Consider the following 17,243-nt stretch of genomic DNA (forward strand, 5'->3'; position numbering starts at 1 on the left):
ATTAGAAATGTGAATCATTCAGAGGTACAAATCTAAAGTTGTTTGGAGGAAGGGAGGGGATGTCTAGGGCTTCCTGAATGATGAAAGGAAGGAAGGAAGCTTGGCAGAGTATTTCCCTCCCAAGGCAGCAGGTAGCAAAAATAGCCCGAGAGAAACAGGAAAAAGTCTTATGTGGGAAAAAAATGGAAGAAAGGAAAGAGGCAAACAGTAACAGCATGTTCCAGGTTCTAAACATCAAGCTAAATTAGGCACTTTATAGGCAAAACAATCCTGTGAGAAAGGCATTACTATTTCCATTTTATTGATGTAGAAAGTGAGGATCCAGTTCTTTTTCTGTCTTCAATTCCACTTCTCCATAGAGGATTAAAACGCCTTGGAATATTGGAAGAGGAATTCCAATTCTTGTGTTTTAAAATTTTCATTTCACTTGCAAGCCAAGAGAAAAGAGGGCAATTCTTAGTGGGCTTGTGCCGTGAAACTACGTAGTCTCAGTAGGGCCTTGGTTAAGGATGGGCCAAAGCTTGGCTGCATTCGAAAGAGGCCAACTTAGAGGAGGAAGTGGTTGCCGCGTTCCTTCTGCGGAACCACACGGGGGCCCTGAGACGGGCGGCCTGTTTCCTGGGTCCCGCACAGCCAAGCCGGTGGGAAGAAACGTGCTCCCTAGGCAGAAGCTTTATGTAAATGCCTATTTTCCAAGATCCTCAACGTTATATGGATCATCATCCACGGAATGCATGCTGAGAAATTACGTGACATTTGGAAGTAAGACATGCACTTCCATACATAACTCTTAACAATAGAATAGGCCGCAAAAAAGATAAAAACCAGCGTGCAGTCATAGACGCTTTTGGCAATCCCTCCCTTAAACAGTGTATTATAGGATCGGGGAGCAGTGGAGAGTACCCAGACAGGCTCCTGGTGGTCACACGTGGATTATAAAGCATTATTCGACTGTATACCTTTTTTTTTGCACTTTATTTTTTTTTAAAGATTTTATTTATTTATTCATGAGAGACAGAGAGAGGCAGAGGGAGAAGCAGGCTCCCTGCAGGGAGCCCGACGTGGGACTCGACCCCGGGTCTCCAGGATCACGGCCTGGGCTGCAGGCGGCGCCAAACCGCTGAGCCACCCGGGCGGCCCTTTCTCACACTTTAATATTCTGCGCGCCCGTCTCTCTTTTTGGCGGTCGGGCTCTAAGTTCCACCTGACGCGCCGCAACGTTGCCATGGGGTCGAGCAGAAACTTTTTTTTTTTTTCTTTCTTTTTTTTTTTTTTTCTTTCTTTTTTTTTTAGAAAAGCACGGCTGGCGTTGCGCCGAGCTAGAGGCCGCGGCCCCGGGCCCTGCAGCGCAGGAGAGGAGCAGCCGCCGCCGCCGCCGCCGCCGCCCCCCGGGCGAGCGCGGGCCCGGGCCCGGGCGGGAGGCAGCTAAGGCGCCGCGCGGCCGGGAGGCGGCGGCCGAGCGCGGCGTCACGTGGCCGGGGAGGGGCCTGCGCGCCGCCAGCCCGCCCGCCGCTCGGCCGCCGCCGCCGCCGCCGCCGCCGCGTCCCATTCATGAGGGCCGCCCGGCTCGGCTGCGGCCCAGGCGGCTCCGGAGGCAGCGGCGGCGGCGGGCGCCCGGGCCTCGCGCGCGTCCTCGGCCGGCCCCGCCCCCTCGGCCCCCGGCGAGCGCGCCGTGCAGCCGCCGCCTCCCCTCGGCCGCCCGCGGGCGCCGGCGCGGGTCGGCAGCGGAGCCGCCGCAGGTAAGCGGGCGCGGGCCCCCCAGTCGCGGCGCGGCCTCGGCGCTCGGGGGAGGCCGGGACCCCTGCCCCCGCGTCGCCGCCGCCGCCGCCGCCGTCACGTAGGCCGCTCGGCGCGCGGGGTGCGCCGCGGTGGGGGGCGCGGGGCCGCGGGGCGGACGAGGACGGGGAGACCCTGAGGCGTCCGGGTGCCCGCGCCGCGGCCCGAGGGCCGGTCACTGAGGGCGCCCGCAGCTCGCGGGGTGCTGGCGCGGAGGCCGGAGCGGAGGCCGGGGTGACGCGCGGCCGAGCGGCGCGCGGCGAGGGGGCCCGGCCGGAGGCCGCGCGAGCCGCCCCCGCCCCCGCCCCCGCCCCCGCCCCCGCGGGAGGGGGCCCGGCGCACGTGAGCCGCCCGGAGCCGGGCTGGGAAGTTGCTGTTCCCCGTCCCCGGCCGGCCGTTCGCCCCGCGTCTCTGCCTCCGGCTTGTGGACCCGGCCCCGAGTGTGAGTCCTCGCTCGCTTCTCGAAGCCCCGTTCCCCTCGGCACCTCTCAGTCTGTAGCGAACGTGTTGAGAGCCAGTCTCAGAGCGGGGGCCCCTCTCTCAACTTTTAACCCCGAGGGTCACCGTTTTCTCCACTCTTCTGAACAGATTGAGAATATTCTCCTTGAGAATTCCGTATGACGTTTTGAAGGCATACTTAAGAACCAGGACCGGAAGGATCACCCTTCCTTTCAGAAAGTGCTGGAAGTCTGAATATTTGAAAATGCTATAGGAAGGGTTGCTTAAGCCGCTCTACTAATTTTAAATTGTGCATCTCGGGATGATTTTTCCAAACCTGTTTGTCTTAGACCGAAAAAGAGGCTCTTGAGAGTCTTGGTGTCAGGCCAGGTCCTATTGCAGCTCTTTGCCCAGTAGAGATGCCCTGTGTTAACTGTTTATTGAAATCTCGCCTGGCTGGTTCATAATTCTTTGACAATGCAGTTTTGAGATACATTTGAAATATTTACGAATTATTTAGTGGCCCATATGGTTTGTATGTTGATGGTCTGAGTTTCGTGGCTTAAGAATGAAAAGCGTGGCGGGCGATGCTGGGGTGGGGTGAGGGGAGATACGGAGGTGGGGGGGCTGCTGAGGTAGGGGGGGTGATACTGAGGTGGGGGCCGTGCTGAGGTGGTGGGGTGATGCTGGCGTGGGAGGTGAGGCTGAGGTGGGGGGGTGCTGAGGTAGGGGGCCGATGACGAGGTGAGGATGCTGGAGTGGGGGGGATGCTGAGGTAGGGGGGCGATGCCGAGGGGGGGTGCTGAGATAGAGGGGTGATGCTGAGGTGGGGGGAATGCTGAGGTAAGAAGGCCCTGCTGAGGTGGTGGGGTGATGCTGGAATGGGGGGGATGCTGAGGTAGGGGGGCGATGCCGAGGGGGGGTGCTGAGATAGAGGGGTGATGCCGAGGTGGGGGGAATGCTGAGGTAAGAAGGCCCTGCTGAGGTGGTGGGGTGATGCTGGAATGGGGGGGATGCTGAGGTAGGGGGGCGATGCCGAGGGGGGGTGCTGAGATAGAGGGGTGATGCCGAGGTGGGGGGAATGCTGAGGTAAGAAGGCTATGCCGAGGTGGTGGGTGATGCTGGAGTGGGAGGGGAGGGTGAGGTGGAGTGGGAGGTGGGGGGGCCCATGGTGATGTGGGGGGGTGGCGGCAGAGCCCACAAGGTGCAGGGGAAGGATTCTGGTGTTCGCCTAGTGAAGCATCCTCACTTTGCCTGAAGGGCAGTCCACCTCAGTCCCAGCCTGAGTATAAAAAGCAGGCCTAAGGCCATCTATGAAATTACACTGGCCAGTGTGGGTGGCTTCTAACAACTAATGTATGGTTAATTGTGATCTATCAGACTGAAGTGTAAGTAAATGTTGGTAGAGCTGTGGAATGCTGGAAATGAAATGTTCTCACGTGATGGCAGAGTTGAGAACCAACAGAGAAGCTTTATGTTTAAGAGGAACTGGAAATGGGAACATTTGAAAACCATTCAACTCTATAGTAAAGCCACTGTTGAGAAACAATTAACAGAGTCAGCTGGGCGTTGTGTCCTTCATTAGCCCAAGAATGTAGCAGTGAAGGAACTCCTCACCCTGTATTGTAATTTTTGGTTTACTGAGTGGACTGTCATCTGCACTGGACTGAAGGTCCTCCGAGGCCAGACTTTGGTAGCTCCCTGGTACCAAACGCAGACCCAACTTTTAGAAAAACCTCCATGGAGGTCTGTTGAATAAAGGTAGGAAGCAGCAGTGTGTATATGTGTCCTTACCAGTGACCTGAGAGCTTGTGGCACTTCCTGAAGGGAGTTCACTCAACTTTCCTGAGCTGTGAGCTTTGGTTGAATAATCCTGATGGTGCCACGCATGAGAGGTGGTAAAAGGTTAAATTAAGCTCATGAGTCTTAACAGGGAAGATTTTGCAATGCTTATTTTAAATATTAATATTTGGTTTAAAGATAGCTTGGCGCTCTGTGTCAACAGCTATTTCCCCTGGGTATGCTGTTTTGTATACAGTATTTCCTCATATAAGGCAGCACAGTAACACTTAGCTGGAAGCTTTGTCTTATGGGGAGATAGATTCAGCACCTCCCTTAGGTGCTTAGTGATGTAAGTCAGAAGGTTTTTCTTTAAGTCTGACTTAAGTCCACCTGCCTGCCTTTAATTTAAATCCTTCCCTTTTTGCTCTGACCCGATAGCTGTCATTGCGTGTGTGTGTATGTGTGTGCTTATTATCTTGCCAGTGAATGGCTAGACCGTGGTTTGGGACGTTTGTTTTGAAAGCCCATTTTTATCTGTTTTATTAGCCCCAGAGTCTTTTAGCTGTCATTTGCCGCCATCATAACGAAAATAACTCACAGGTTCATAGGCAGAGAGCCTCCAGTTGACAGAATCCAATATGGATTGTCATATTAAAACTTTGAGGAGGGGTCCCTGGGTGGCGCAGCGGTTTGGCGCCTGCCTTTGGCCCAGGGCGCGATCCTGGAGACTCGGGATCGAATCCCACGTCGGGCTCCCGGTGCATGGAGCCTGCTTCTCTCTCTGCCTGTGTCTCTGCCTCTCTCTCTCTGTGTGTGTGTGTCACTATCATAAATAAATAAAAATTAAAAAAAAAAAACTTTGAGGATAATTATTATAGGCTGGAGTAGTAAGCTTTATGGCTGTATCAGAAGGCCTTCTAATAAGATTTCTTGGTGGCTTTACTGGCAGTTAACTGCACTTTTTGGAATCTACCTCCCCTGCTGTCAATTTGATTCTTTATTCTTTTTACTGGCGCACTATTACTAACACTAAATGCTTTACATGTGTACGCTCCTTTACTCTTGAAGACAAATGTGTGAGAGAAAGTCGCTCACCGCTGAGGTCCAAATGAAGCAGCTTAGGTGTCTCTGAGAGTCCGTGGCAACCTGGGTGTGGTGGGGCCGTTCCAGCTCTGTGCTCCTCACCTCTGGCTAACTTGATCCTGCCCAACCACAGAAAGCTTGGCCCATATGGCTTGCCTCTGCTTTGAAATTCTGACTGGATGATTCTGCTCTTTTCAGCCTATCTATAAGGAAGAAGGAAAAAAGAATCTGTTAGGAGATAAGCTGTGTGGCAATGCAAGATAAAGCTCTGAATGTGACTTTGAGGATTAGAATGAAGATAAGATAGTTTTTAAATTTGATTCATTGACTACGATTTAGATTCTTTTTCCTGTAAAGCCCCTGGATACTGAATTTCTGTCCTCCTATTTTTGTCAATTTAAATTGGTGTTAAAATTATTACCAAGAAAATGAAAGAGCCAGAAGTCATTGAATCTGTAAAGCATAACAGAATGGTTACAGCATCAGCTCCTTTTGCTACCAAATTTTACCTCTGTACAAGGAGGATACAGCTGAAAGACAAGGTGGGTTATATGTTAGAAGTACGGTTTTCTAAAATTATTTTTATTCAGGTCAAATATGTAAGTTGAGAGACTACATAAATGTGTTAGAAAAATGGGGGATTCATAGAGCTCTTTTAAAACTCCATTTAGGATCGATGTAACTATTTTTGTAATCCTTGAATTTAGAACTTTATTATGTGGTGTTTATATTTATCTGTATTGTTCTGTATTTTCAACATGAACCATCCAAATTAGACTTTTCTCCTTCTTTGGAGGATGAACACCGGCTCGTAGAAAAGCCTACCTAATGATGTTCAGGTAGCTGGAGGATTGCCTTAATCTGACTTGTTGGCATATTTGAACAGTTTAGAAAAAGTCTTTACTTCTGTAGTTACTGTAGTTGATTTTATGAATAGTAACCTAGTTTCCTGTCTTTAATTCATATTCTTTGTTTTTGTACCAATTTTATTTTATTGTTTAGTAATAGGTGTATTTGCCTGAACTGCCTCGAATTATTTTTTTCAGCCAGGCAAAGCATAAGTAAAATATAAAGTGATTTATAAATTTTAACTTGTTTTCAACTCCTGGCATTTTTTTTTTTTTAAATCTTTCCTGTTCAAGAATCTCCAGTGATCCCTTCTCACCTGTTTTAGCAAATGTGTTTTTCCCATCTCCGTTCTCTCATATCAGTTTGCTCCCTACTGTCTCCACCTGCCCCAAACATTTACTTATTTTCAATACTCACTTTCCTCCATGAACTTCAGCTGTAAGAGACATTGATCTTGTTGTGTTACTTTGTATTTGCTCTTAAGTCATCTGTGGCATTCCTCTAGCTGTTAGTTGATATTAAAGTAAATAACTACTGTCTCCTTAATTTTCAAACACCCTGTGTGGCCTGCAGGCAGTGCTAGTTTGCCTCCTTTTTGTAAATGTGTAACTAAGAGAAGGAGTAGGGGAGAGATGGACTGTTGAATAGAAGTGATAAGAAGCTAGCCTGAAAGGTTTGTCAGATTGTAGTAGAGAAAGTTGGATTTGAGGAGAGGAGGAAAGAACGTTCAAACCTGAACACCTGAGGATAGGATCTGTTGATTTTAAAAGTTAACCGATGGAGAAAGATGAAAGGACAGACCTTCATAGGTTGATGTGCAGAAAGATCCACTAGAGTGAGCGGAGTGGCTGTGCAGACCTGTTTATTTGCAGGGTGGTGGAAATTCTTTGAAGGTTTGTTGTGCTGTCTCCCATTGTTTTGATTCTTAACTTTTGGGGTCACTTGTGAATTTAGTTGAAATATTAAGTTACATTATAAGGAGTGTAAAGGGATATGGTTTTGAAAAGTTTAAGAAACATGATTAAAGACATAGTATTTCAAAAAAGAAGGGGTACCAGTATCTAGGTTTAAACATTATTTGGTTTTGATGGTCATAACTAAGTAATTGTTAGATGAAGAGAAGCTGAGCATTGGAAAAGCGTCCCTCAGTGATTTTACTCAGAAGAAAGATAGGCATATGGTTCCAAGTAATTTTAGTGACAGAGTTTCTGCTTTTACTTATTTCTGAAATATAATGGGATAATTGATTTAAATATCTTTTTAAACCTCTGTTTTTAGATCTGTAGCAAAATGTTTTCTTTTTTAAAGATTTTATTTATTTATTTATGAGAGATAGAGAGAAAGAGGGGCAGAGACACAGGCAGAGGGAGAAGCAGGCTCCATGCTGGGAGCCCAATGCGGGACTCATCCTAGGTCTCCAGGATCATTCCCTGGGCTGAAGGCGGCGCTAAACCACCGAGCCACCCGGGCTGCCCAAAATGTTTTCTTTTTTATAGAAAGAATCATAAATTCATTGGTTAATCTGGAATTGAAACCTACCTAAAAGCCTTCTTTATACTCCTGAGTAAACAGTGGAATTGTACAATTCCATGATGGCTCTACTTTCTTCAGCGCATTATGATGTGACATGTGTTACACCTGGCAAGATAGATGTGTCCAGCTATAATAGAGACTTGGTGCCTTTTTTTTTTTTTTTTTTTTTTTTGAGACTTGGTGTTTACTGATTCTAAAAGAGAAGTATCCAGAATGTGAATAGGTCTTATCAGGTATTTGGACATAATTTATTAAATTTAGCCTTTTGGGGCACCTGGGTGGCTCATTCTGTTGATTTCAGCACAGGTCTTGATCTCCGGGTTGTGAGTTCAAGCCCCATGCATAGAGCCTACTTAATAAATAGGAATCTCAGACAGCAAAACCATGAAATAGTAGATATGAATTATGAACTCTGAATTGGAGCTCTTTGAATTGTGGTATGTTACTTTCCCCAACAGCTGAGTCTGTATATTTATTTATTAGTTATTTATTCATGAGAGACACAGAGGCAGGCTCCCTACCGGGAGCCTGATGTGGACTCCGTTCTAGGACCCTGAGGTCACGACCTGAGCCAAAGGCAGATGCTCAACCACTGAGCCACCCAAGTGTCCATATCTTTTTAAATTACTTTAATCTCAACATTTTTTGAATAATACTTAGCTAATGAACATTATAATTATAGCCATAACATCTGTTTACATGCAAACTACACAGGAACAGGACTTATCTAGAGAAGTATATAAATACTTTCTTTTTTATACATATACATACTTTCTAAATAAAAAGCTCTCTTATTTTTTAAAAATGAAAGATTTTATTTCTTTAGAGAGAGTGAGCAAGGGAAGTAAAGAGGGAGAGAATCTCTCAAGCAGACTATGTGCTGAGCTCGAAGCTTGTTTTGGGCTTGGTCTCATGACTCTGAGATCGTGACCTGAGCTGAAACCAAGAGTTGGATGCTTAACTAACTGTGCCACCCAGGCACCCTGAAAGCTCTTTATTTTATAATTTAAAATGTGTATTAAACAGATGCTTTATAAGAAAGGAGTGATTTTTTGTTGTAAGGTTTTCTAACTGGTTCAACGAATTCAAAATATCCTAAGTAGCAGTATTTGAAAAGTAAACATTTGGAGTTTTGGTGTCTTTAATATACTCTGTTCACTGAGACTCAGTCCTTAAAATGGTGCTGATGGCTACTTTTTAGGAACACTGTTTCTAGGAGATGTTTAATGTTTGTAAAAGATTGTCATTGCAGTTACATTATTGAACATCTTTGGGTGAGGCATTATGTTTTACATAAATTCTCTCTTAAGAGGCACAATAACTATGCATGGTAGAGATAGTAGCTGCATTTTTTAGGTGAAGACTGTGAAGCTGAAAGATTTGCCAAAGGCATGTGACTATGTACTGACCTTGATCTCATTCCATTGCCCTTGCTCCCATGCCACCACACTGCCCAAGGACGATAAGAATTCTCGTGAATCTGATTGACATGCCAAAACCAATTTGGGGGAACAGTTTTGTTTTGACTTTATTAGGTAGAACTGGAGAACTTATTCTTAACCTCAGCATCTATAAACTGCTAATAGAAAGCATAGCACCTACTGTATAGGAGCTCTGGGTTTCTCTGAATCATTTATATATGCAAAACCACCAAGAAAGCAAAGGAGATGGCCTGGCTAACCCCACTTGGTGGTGCTGGGTCTAGAATGAGTTGGATGATATGAAGCTGATACTCTTCTGCCTGCCTCTGTAACATGAGCATATAACTGGGCTGAGTTGGGAATCTGGTGTTTAAAAACATGGCCACTAAGGCAGCCCTGGTGGCTCAGCGGTTTAGCACCGCCTTCAGCCCAGGGCCTGATCCTGGAGACCGAGGATCAAGTCCCACGTCAGGCTCCCTGTATGGAGCCTGCTTCTCCCTCTGCCTGTGTCTCTGCCTTTCTCTCTCTCTTTCTCATGAATAAATAAATAAAATCTTAAAAAACAACAACAACAACACATAGCCCCTAAACTCTAGCTGAATTTTGGTCTCTGGCTCAGCTTGACAGAAAGTCAGTTCTTTTTAGTATTGGGAGGAAGAAATAGGCTCAGTTGGACTTTTTGAGACATGGTTTGTATTCAACATGATGTCTTCTTGAAGGATTTTCCCTGGTAATTTTGACTGTTTTTTATACAAGAAGTAAACTCCATAACCCTTGCTTTATGTGGGACTGGATTATGCATAGGAGCCCTGAGTTACAGCGTTTCAGAGCTGGACAGAGCTTCTAGCCTATTACTTCATGTAGGAACACTTGTCCCATCACATTGTGGGTAGCCAGCTGAAACCCCTAATATTGTTGAGTATCTGAGTTTGCATTTTTGAACAGATTTGTTTTTTATAAATTGGCACTTTCTTCAGTATATCATTTGACTCGGCAACTATCTACAGATAGAATTTGCTCTGATGGAATTTTAATGGTGTTTTACTCACTGTAATTGAATAAATCAATGATTTGGTATTAACTCTTCAATACAGAATAACTTCTCATTAAACAGAAACACATTCATAGCCCTTAGGAATTCCCAAATTCGTGATTTTGTGCTTGGCATATAGCTTACTCAGTTGTCTCCTCTGTAAGACGTAGATAACAATATCTACTGATGGCCTTATTCTGAGGATCAGATGAGGTTGTGTATTAAACCAGAGCCACAAGCCACCTAGAGGTCCAGAGGCAGGGTGGCAGGCTAGGATTTCTCACTAGACAAGATGCGCCAGTTTTGAGAGGCACAGGGGCAAAAGGAAAAAAGGTGAATAGTACATCCTTCTTGCTTTGAAGTACCTTATAGTCTTGAAGGAGAATTAAGTGGGTCTACCTCTATATCAAGCAGAATTTTATAAAACCAGGTAGGGGGGATAGACAGGGGAGTGATTGAGAGTGAGTCAAAGGAAGTATCTTGGTGTGAGCTTCTGTGCTAATGTTTTTAGCGTGAGGATATGATGTTTAGGGGCGCCTGGGTGGCTCAGTCAGTTAAGCAGCTGCCCTCAGCTCAGGTCATGATCCTGGAGTCCTAGGTTTGAGCCCTGCATGGGGCTCCCTGCTCAGCAGGAAGTCTGCTTCTGTCTCTGCCTCTCACCCCACTCGAGCGCTCTATTTCTCTCAAATAAATCTTTTTTTAAAAAAGGATATGATGTCTAGTTGAAAATGTTTGTGCTTGCTTAATATTTTCTTGACCCAGAACTTTTATCTCTATCGATCAAAATGGAAAACTTATTTTTATGTTAGCAATTTTGTATCTAAGCCTAATGCACTACATGTCTGTAAATTTAAGCCTAGTGATTTTTGCCATCATTTCATCTCTTACTCTCTGAATTTTGTTGTCTGTGCCTGTAAGTGGAGCCTTTTCTATGTATCTAGAAGGCAAAGCTGTTCTGTATACCTAGTATATACACTACAGATGAGTGCTTAACTAAAAAACAAAACAAAAAACCAAAAAACTTTTGCTGACTAGTTCATAAAGTCTTTAATATTTTTCTATAAACTTTAATAACTGCTTATCATTAAAGTTTCCTTAGGTTATAAAACTACATGGTATTTTATTCTCTGCTATTTGAAAAATACTCATAAGCCTGTATTGTTAATGGTGGATAATTTTTTTAAATCTTCTGTCATCCTTATCCATGTTGGCTAAATCTTTTGCTAATATCTTTGACACAGAAAGAAAATGGCTTTCTTGTTAGGACATTTGCCATTCCCAGGTGAATGAACTAGATAACTTAATAAGAACTTTATGTATTTAAATTTTCTTGTTCATTTGTTTTGTCTTAATGAGACATATATCTAAAGCTCAGTGCTGATGTGGAGAGCTAGAAAAGAGTTTTTCCTAATTGAAAACAAAACCCCACAGTGCTCATATTTACTTGGTGTTTGTTTTTTCATTTCTCTAGTAGTTTTTATTCCTTATACATATGTTTCTTTATTATAGGACTGCATCACATGATAGTTCTATTCATCTTTTAATTTTTTTCATCTTTTATGTCTAAAAATTCATATAAAATTCAGATAGTACTTTGAGATATATATAGTGAAGAATACCACTGCTGATTACTTCCTAGAAGCAGCTTCTTTCAACTCTTACCTGTTTCTTGTGGGATTTAATTTTATGCATATGTGCCTAAACTACTGTAGCTTGGTTTTTCAGTTTTAGATATTCTCTGTAGATTTCCGACTGTGTTAGATGAGGATTCATCTCTTACATAACCCTTCTTACACACTCTTCCTTTTACCCTTCCCATGTAATCGTATCATAATTTAATTTCTCAATGGTAGGTATGTATGTTTTCATGGCCAAGCACTGTTTAAAACTAAGCCCGTCAGTGATTTTATTTCTACACCAGTTCAAAGTTTTGTTTTCGCTGGAGTTCATTGTTTTGTTGGGATTAATCACAAATTCAGGTCCCCCGTTTCTTTTCTTTCTTTCTTTCTTTCTTTTTTTTTTTTTTTTTTAAAGATTTTTATTTATTCATTCATGAGAGACCTGGGGAGAGAGAGAGAGAGGCAGAGACACAGGCAGAGGGAGAAGCAGGCTCCTTGCAGGGAGCCTGACGTGGAACTCGATCCCGGGTCTCCAGGATCAGGCCCTGGGCTGAAGGCGGTGCTAAACCCCTGAGCCACCCGGGCTGCCCAGGTCCCCAGTTTCTGACTGAACTACAGGACTCTGAGCAGTGAACACCTCGCCTGCATCCTGTTAGTTTCTCACCTTTGTTGGTCTTCTTTCCTAGATAGTCCTCCGTCAACCTGCTTCCTCATTCTGATGGGCACATCCTCCTGTAGCTTTTTGAGAAGGGGTTCACAGGAGGTCAATTCTGAGACCTTACCTGTCTCAAAATTTATTCTAGCCTCATACTTAATTGGTAGGCTATGGAATGCTAGAATGGAAATAGTTTTTAGAATTTGGATTTGTTTACTGTTGAGAAATCCCAAGCTTTTTAATTTCTGTTTCTCTCTCCTTCCCACTCTTTCTATCCTTTCCCTTCCAGGTTTTTTTTTTTTTTTAAAGCAGTTTTATCTCTTTTTAAATTCTCTCCTTTTACTCATCTTTTGGTGAAGTGCCTTTATTTGTGATTTGCAGCTTGGTTCCTGTACCCTTTACAGGGAGGGAGTGGCTAGGACACTTGGGAAGTGCCTTCCACACCTGGCTTCATGGTGAACCCACATTCTTGGCCTTGCTTTTGTACACTCAAACCCGGCTAGAGGGCAGTATGTTATCAGTCTCTGTAGATCAGAAGGACAGAAAAACACTCAGAATATACAGGTGCTTCTTAGATCTGGTGAGACTTCACCCCCACAAGCAGAAGCATCTGCAGCTGTATGTCCTCAGAAAAGTTTGGGAGGCAGCTGGCATTGGGGCACTCTCTGATTGAGAGTGTGATGTGCATCCTGCTTTGTAGAGCCATGCCCACGTGGTGATTTCTTGAGTTCTTTGCCCATAAAGAAACTGCGGAGCCTTTAACATTGTCTAGTAGCATCTTTCTGTCATGACTGCCTTTGTAGAGCCCACTGCAGTGCAGGTACCTCTCCACCCTGGTGCTGATTACTTGGTAGGAACTTTCAACTTGGAAAATCATGTTTTTGACTCTGGGGAAATTGTCTTGTAATGTTTTTTGTTTGTTTGTTTGTTTTTGGCATGCCTCCACCAGTGTGGGCTCTGGTTTTGAGCTTGAGCACAGCCTTGCTTTTTGATCCTCTTTTTTTTTTTTTCTCCCATGTTTGGTCTTTCAGAAACTTGACAACCTCTTTCATTTTCTCTAAACATTCTCTTTGTGCTTCTGGATTACTCCTTTTATATTTCTTAACTATCATGTTAGTAAATAAATTGCGAAAAAGTACCACAAACCTGGTCTTTAAACAACGGAAAGATTTGTTGTCTCAGTTTTGGAGGCTGGAAGTCTGAAATCAAAGTGTCAGCAGGGTTAGTTCCTTCTGAAGCCTGTAGGGAGAATCTGTTCATGCCTCTCTCCTAACTAATGGTAATTTCTGTCATTTCTTTGCTTGTAGATACAGTATGCTGATTTCTACCTTCATGGTCACATGGCATTCTATATGTGTCTGTCTGTCTTTTGGTCCAAATTTCCTCATTTTCTAAGAAAGCCAGTCATAGTGGTTTAGGGATATTGGTTTAGGGCTTGCCCAGATGATCTCATTTTAACATGACTACCTCCACAATGATCCTGTTTCCAAAAGATCACATTCTGAGGTAGGGAGGGTTGGAACTTCAACTTAGTGTTTTTTGGGATCACAGTATAATTTTGAATGGTGGGTTTTGTTTTGTTTTGTTTTTAAAGATTTTATGTATTTATTTATTCATGAGACACAGAGAAAGGCAGAGACATGGGCAGAGGGAGAAGCAAGCCTGATGTGGGACTTGATCCCAGGACCCTGGGATCACGACCTGAGCCAAAGGCAGATGCTCAACCACTGAGCCACCCAGGTGCCCCCGAATGGTGAGTTTTAAGAGGGAATGAAGATCAAGTATATGCCATCTTTTGTGTTTAACAGACTGTCTAGTTATCGTAATATTATTAGAAACTCTTAGCCACATCTGTCTTCGCAGAAGATCAGAAAGCAACTCTCAGGAAGTAATTTTTATTTTATTTTATTTTTAAAGATTTATTTATTTATTTATTTATTTATTTATTTATTTATTTATTTATTTATGATAGAGAGAGAGAGAGAGAGAGAGAGAGAGGCAGAGACACAGGCAGAGGAATAAGCAGACTCCATGCCGGAGCCCGACGCAGGACTCGATCCCGGGACTCCGGGATCGTGCCCTGGGCCAAAGGCAGGCGCTAAGCTGCTGAGCCACCCAGGGATCCCCTCAGGAAGTAATTTTTAGATTACAATTGGAGATTTCTGTTTTGATTCATTCTGTTAAATTTCTGCTGGTTTCCTGAATGTTTAATCACTTAGTATCTGAGGTACCTCGTTTTCTCCCCTTTGTTTCTAAAGTAACTTTGAAGGTTGGCAGCATGACTGTAGCAGTGTCTTGTGAGAAAGTAAATCCTAAATATATCATGACATAGGTATGTGAACATGATCAGCTGGGTTCTCATGCTCTGTCTTCTGTGTTAATTACATTCTTTCTTTTTCAGATTGAGCCTTTCTGGTTTGACTTTGTTTTTAAAAATTCTGTCCTACATTTTCTTGGTTTTGGCTCCTCAATCCTTTTACCTAAAGTAGCCCTTCCTCCCTTACTTTCTAGCAGCATCACTCTCTTTAACTTCCTTTATAATAGTTAGCCCAGTCTGGAATTTTATTTTTATTTCCTGTCTCTTCCTCTATTAGAATCTAAGTGCTGTGAGAGCCGGCACCTCATCAGCCAGGTTCACTGCTTGATCTAAGCTCAGAGTAGAATAGTGCCTAACACATTAAACCCTGCTTTTAAACAGGTCAGTGAGTTGAAACAAGCTTTATTTTCCCCCATTCCAAATGTTGCTTCACTAAGTTGTTGTTGCTCTTGGAAGTCCTCTCGTTGCAGTAGCTCAGTGTGCAAGTCAGCTTGTGATAACACAGCCATGCAGCCTTACCTGGCGTTTGTTTTGTAAAGCTACATAAAACTAGGACACAGCTCAAATTAGAGCTATGGGTGGCTTTCACAGTAGCGGTGCAGTTGGCAATGGCTGCTGTCTCCACAGCTTCTCCCTTTATCCACCCAGATGTCCTCCCAGGCTGAGAGAGGGGGGTCCCCCTCCTAACAATTCTGAAAATTCTACTAGGGTCCCAGTAGTAGCTGTGTACAATAAAGCTGAAATTTGAAAGCTGTGTTTTAATTGGCTTCTAGTGGAAGACTTAATCATCTCCACAGCCTCTACCAGTTTCCCCAGGAGCCTCTGCAGATACCAGTATGGGATGCCTGGAATTGGGAGCAGGATTTCTGCAGGCTACACAGGAATTCACATCCCTGCTTCTTGGCCTCATGGTCACCGTGTTTTGTGTAATTGAGACAGAGATCCCAGGCATTTCCAAGAGAAGAGTGGAGAAGTGGTGAATTTGTGCTTCCTGATCTAAAATACATTTCTCTGGGAAACAAGGAGGGGGATTCTGCATTCTTGAGAGTTAAATGCAAGAGACACTGCAGGTGTTAAAAAATGAGTATGTGTTACTGGAGGTGAGGAATTCTGATCAGTTAAGGAAGCTAATGAATGGACACTCCCCCCACCTTGTTTGTTTTTTTATTACTATGCTACCAGTAATCAGGGAAGATCTTTCTCTTCACCTACAGGAGTCACTGAAAGACGGTTGATGCAGTGTGTGAGGTTGGTCAAACTGTTTCTGCAGTAGAAGTCACTTTTTTTTTTTTTTTTTTTAATTTATTCATGAGAGACAGAGAGAGAGGCATAGACCCAGGCAGAGGGAGAAGCAGGTTCCATGCAGGGAGCCTGACATGGGACTCGATCTCAGGTCTCCAGGGCTGAAGGCGACACTAAACTGCTGAGCCACCCAGGCTGCCCAGTAGAAGTCACTTTTAACTAGAATTGTAGCACTGTCTTGATTTCATCGTGGTACCCTGAAGGGTTATAAAGAAATGTCTTGGTGTTCTGATGATGTCCCATAGGAGATTGCTATAGCTTTGACCTCACTAATATCCCTTTGAATTTCATTTAAGTTTAGAAAAATATAAGCTCCAAAGATGAAGTATACATATTATTCACGAAGTGTTGAATCTGGTATCTCTCATGCAAAAGGTAACATTTGCTTTGAGTTTCCTAGGCAATTTAGAGAAGCTGGTACCTCTGGCAAGGTCTGTAAAAACAAATGATGTGGTTGGTCTGTGTGTGGTAGGGAGGGGAGAAATGGATGTGGTTCTGTTGTTCTGGGATATGTGGTATGTGATAAATACATACAGAACTGTCCTGGAGTGTGAGCAAATAGTCATTTCTTTCCTGGATCCTTGCAGTTTCTATTGAGATGGAGGTGACAGATGATGACAGTTGATGGATATTATTCACGATGAAAAATACTGTTGTTTAAATAAAAGATTAAACATTATGAAGTTGAAAGTTTACCCATAAGATCTGATACAAGTTCTTCGGTTTTGCATTCCATTATAAATGAATAATAAAGAAACTGTTGATACTCCTATAAAAAATATAACTATGAAGGAATGTGACTAAAAATTTATGCAATCAAATAAATGTACATTGCCCACTTTAGCGTGATATACACATTTCAATGATGCTGTCCTTTTTTTTTTTTTTTTTTGACGCTGTCATTCTTAAAACATTTTGGAACACCCTTTTCTTTATAATTTGCTTTCAGTCTTGAAATATTTTATGCTAAGTGGTGGAAGGTCTTTATTCCTTAAGATATGTTAGGTTTTTCAGAATAGCCAGAAATCTTTTAGAGCAGCATCTGGTGGATCATGCATGTCAGAGAGATGAATAATAATTACTTCTTTGTTGTTTAAGAGTTGTGACCATATAGTAATGATAGTGATTTTTATCCTGTGTAGTACCGAAATTTTATTTGAGGATCTTTCAGAAAAAGAAGAGTCCTAATAACATGTTGGACAGTGGCATATCAATAGGATCAATTTATTTATAGCCTTTAGAAGTGTTTAAAAGACAGCCTTCATGTTAAATAGAGTTAGAATGTAAATGTGATTAAACAGTTTTACACCAGAATTTGAAAAAAGGAAATACACTGAGGAAGATGACTTAGACTGATCTGATTTGGACCAAGTGTATAGTAGATCTGGGAGTCGCTGGATCTAATAGTTCTTAAGACCATTTCCTACACCCCTTG

The 17,243-nt window shown here is 43.5% G+C and overlaps 1 protein-coding gene across 5 annotated transcripts in view; it reads left to right on the forward strand.

Moving 5' to 3' along the window:
* Positions 1–1,638: 1,638 nt before the first annotated feature.
* The window catches only part of LPIN2 (lipin 2), an 81,028-nt gene continuing 65,423 nt past the window's right edge, over positions 1,639–17,243 (forward strand). The window contains exon 1 of one of the 5 annotated variants that reach the window (XM_077900173.1): positions 1,639–1,739. Coding sequence is in view for 1 of the 5 variants with exons in the window: in XM_077900172.1 (XP_077756298.1) it covers positions 13,940–13,942 (3 nt within the window). In the remaining 4 variants the exon portion in view is untranslated. Of the gene's footprint in view, positions 1,740–2,085; positions 2,219–13,839; positions 13,943–17,243 lie in introns of those variants that run through there. The other 4 variants (XM_077900171.1, XM_077900174.1, XM_077900172.1 and 1 more) reach the window with 4 other exon arrangements.

The sequence above is a fragment of the Canis aureus genome, chromosome 6 (genome assembly GCF_053574225.1).
Source record: "Canis aureus isolate CA01 chromosome 6, VMU_Caureus_v.1.0, whole genome shotgun sequence".
Taxonomy (NCBI): Eukaryota; Metazoa; Chordata; class Mammalia; order Carnivora; family Canidae; genus Canis; species Canis aureus.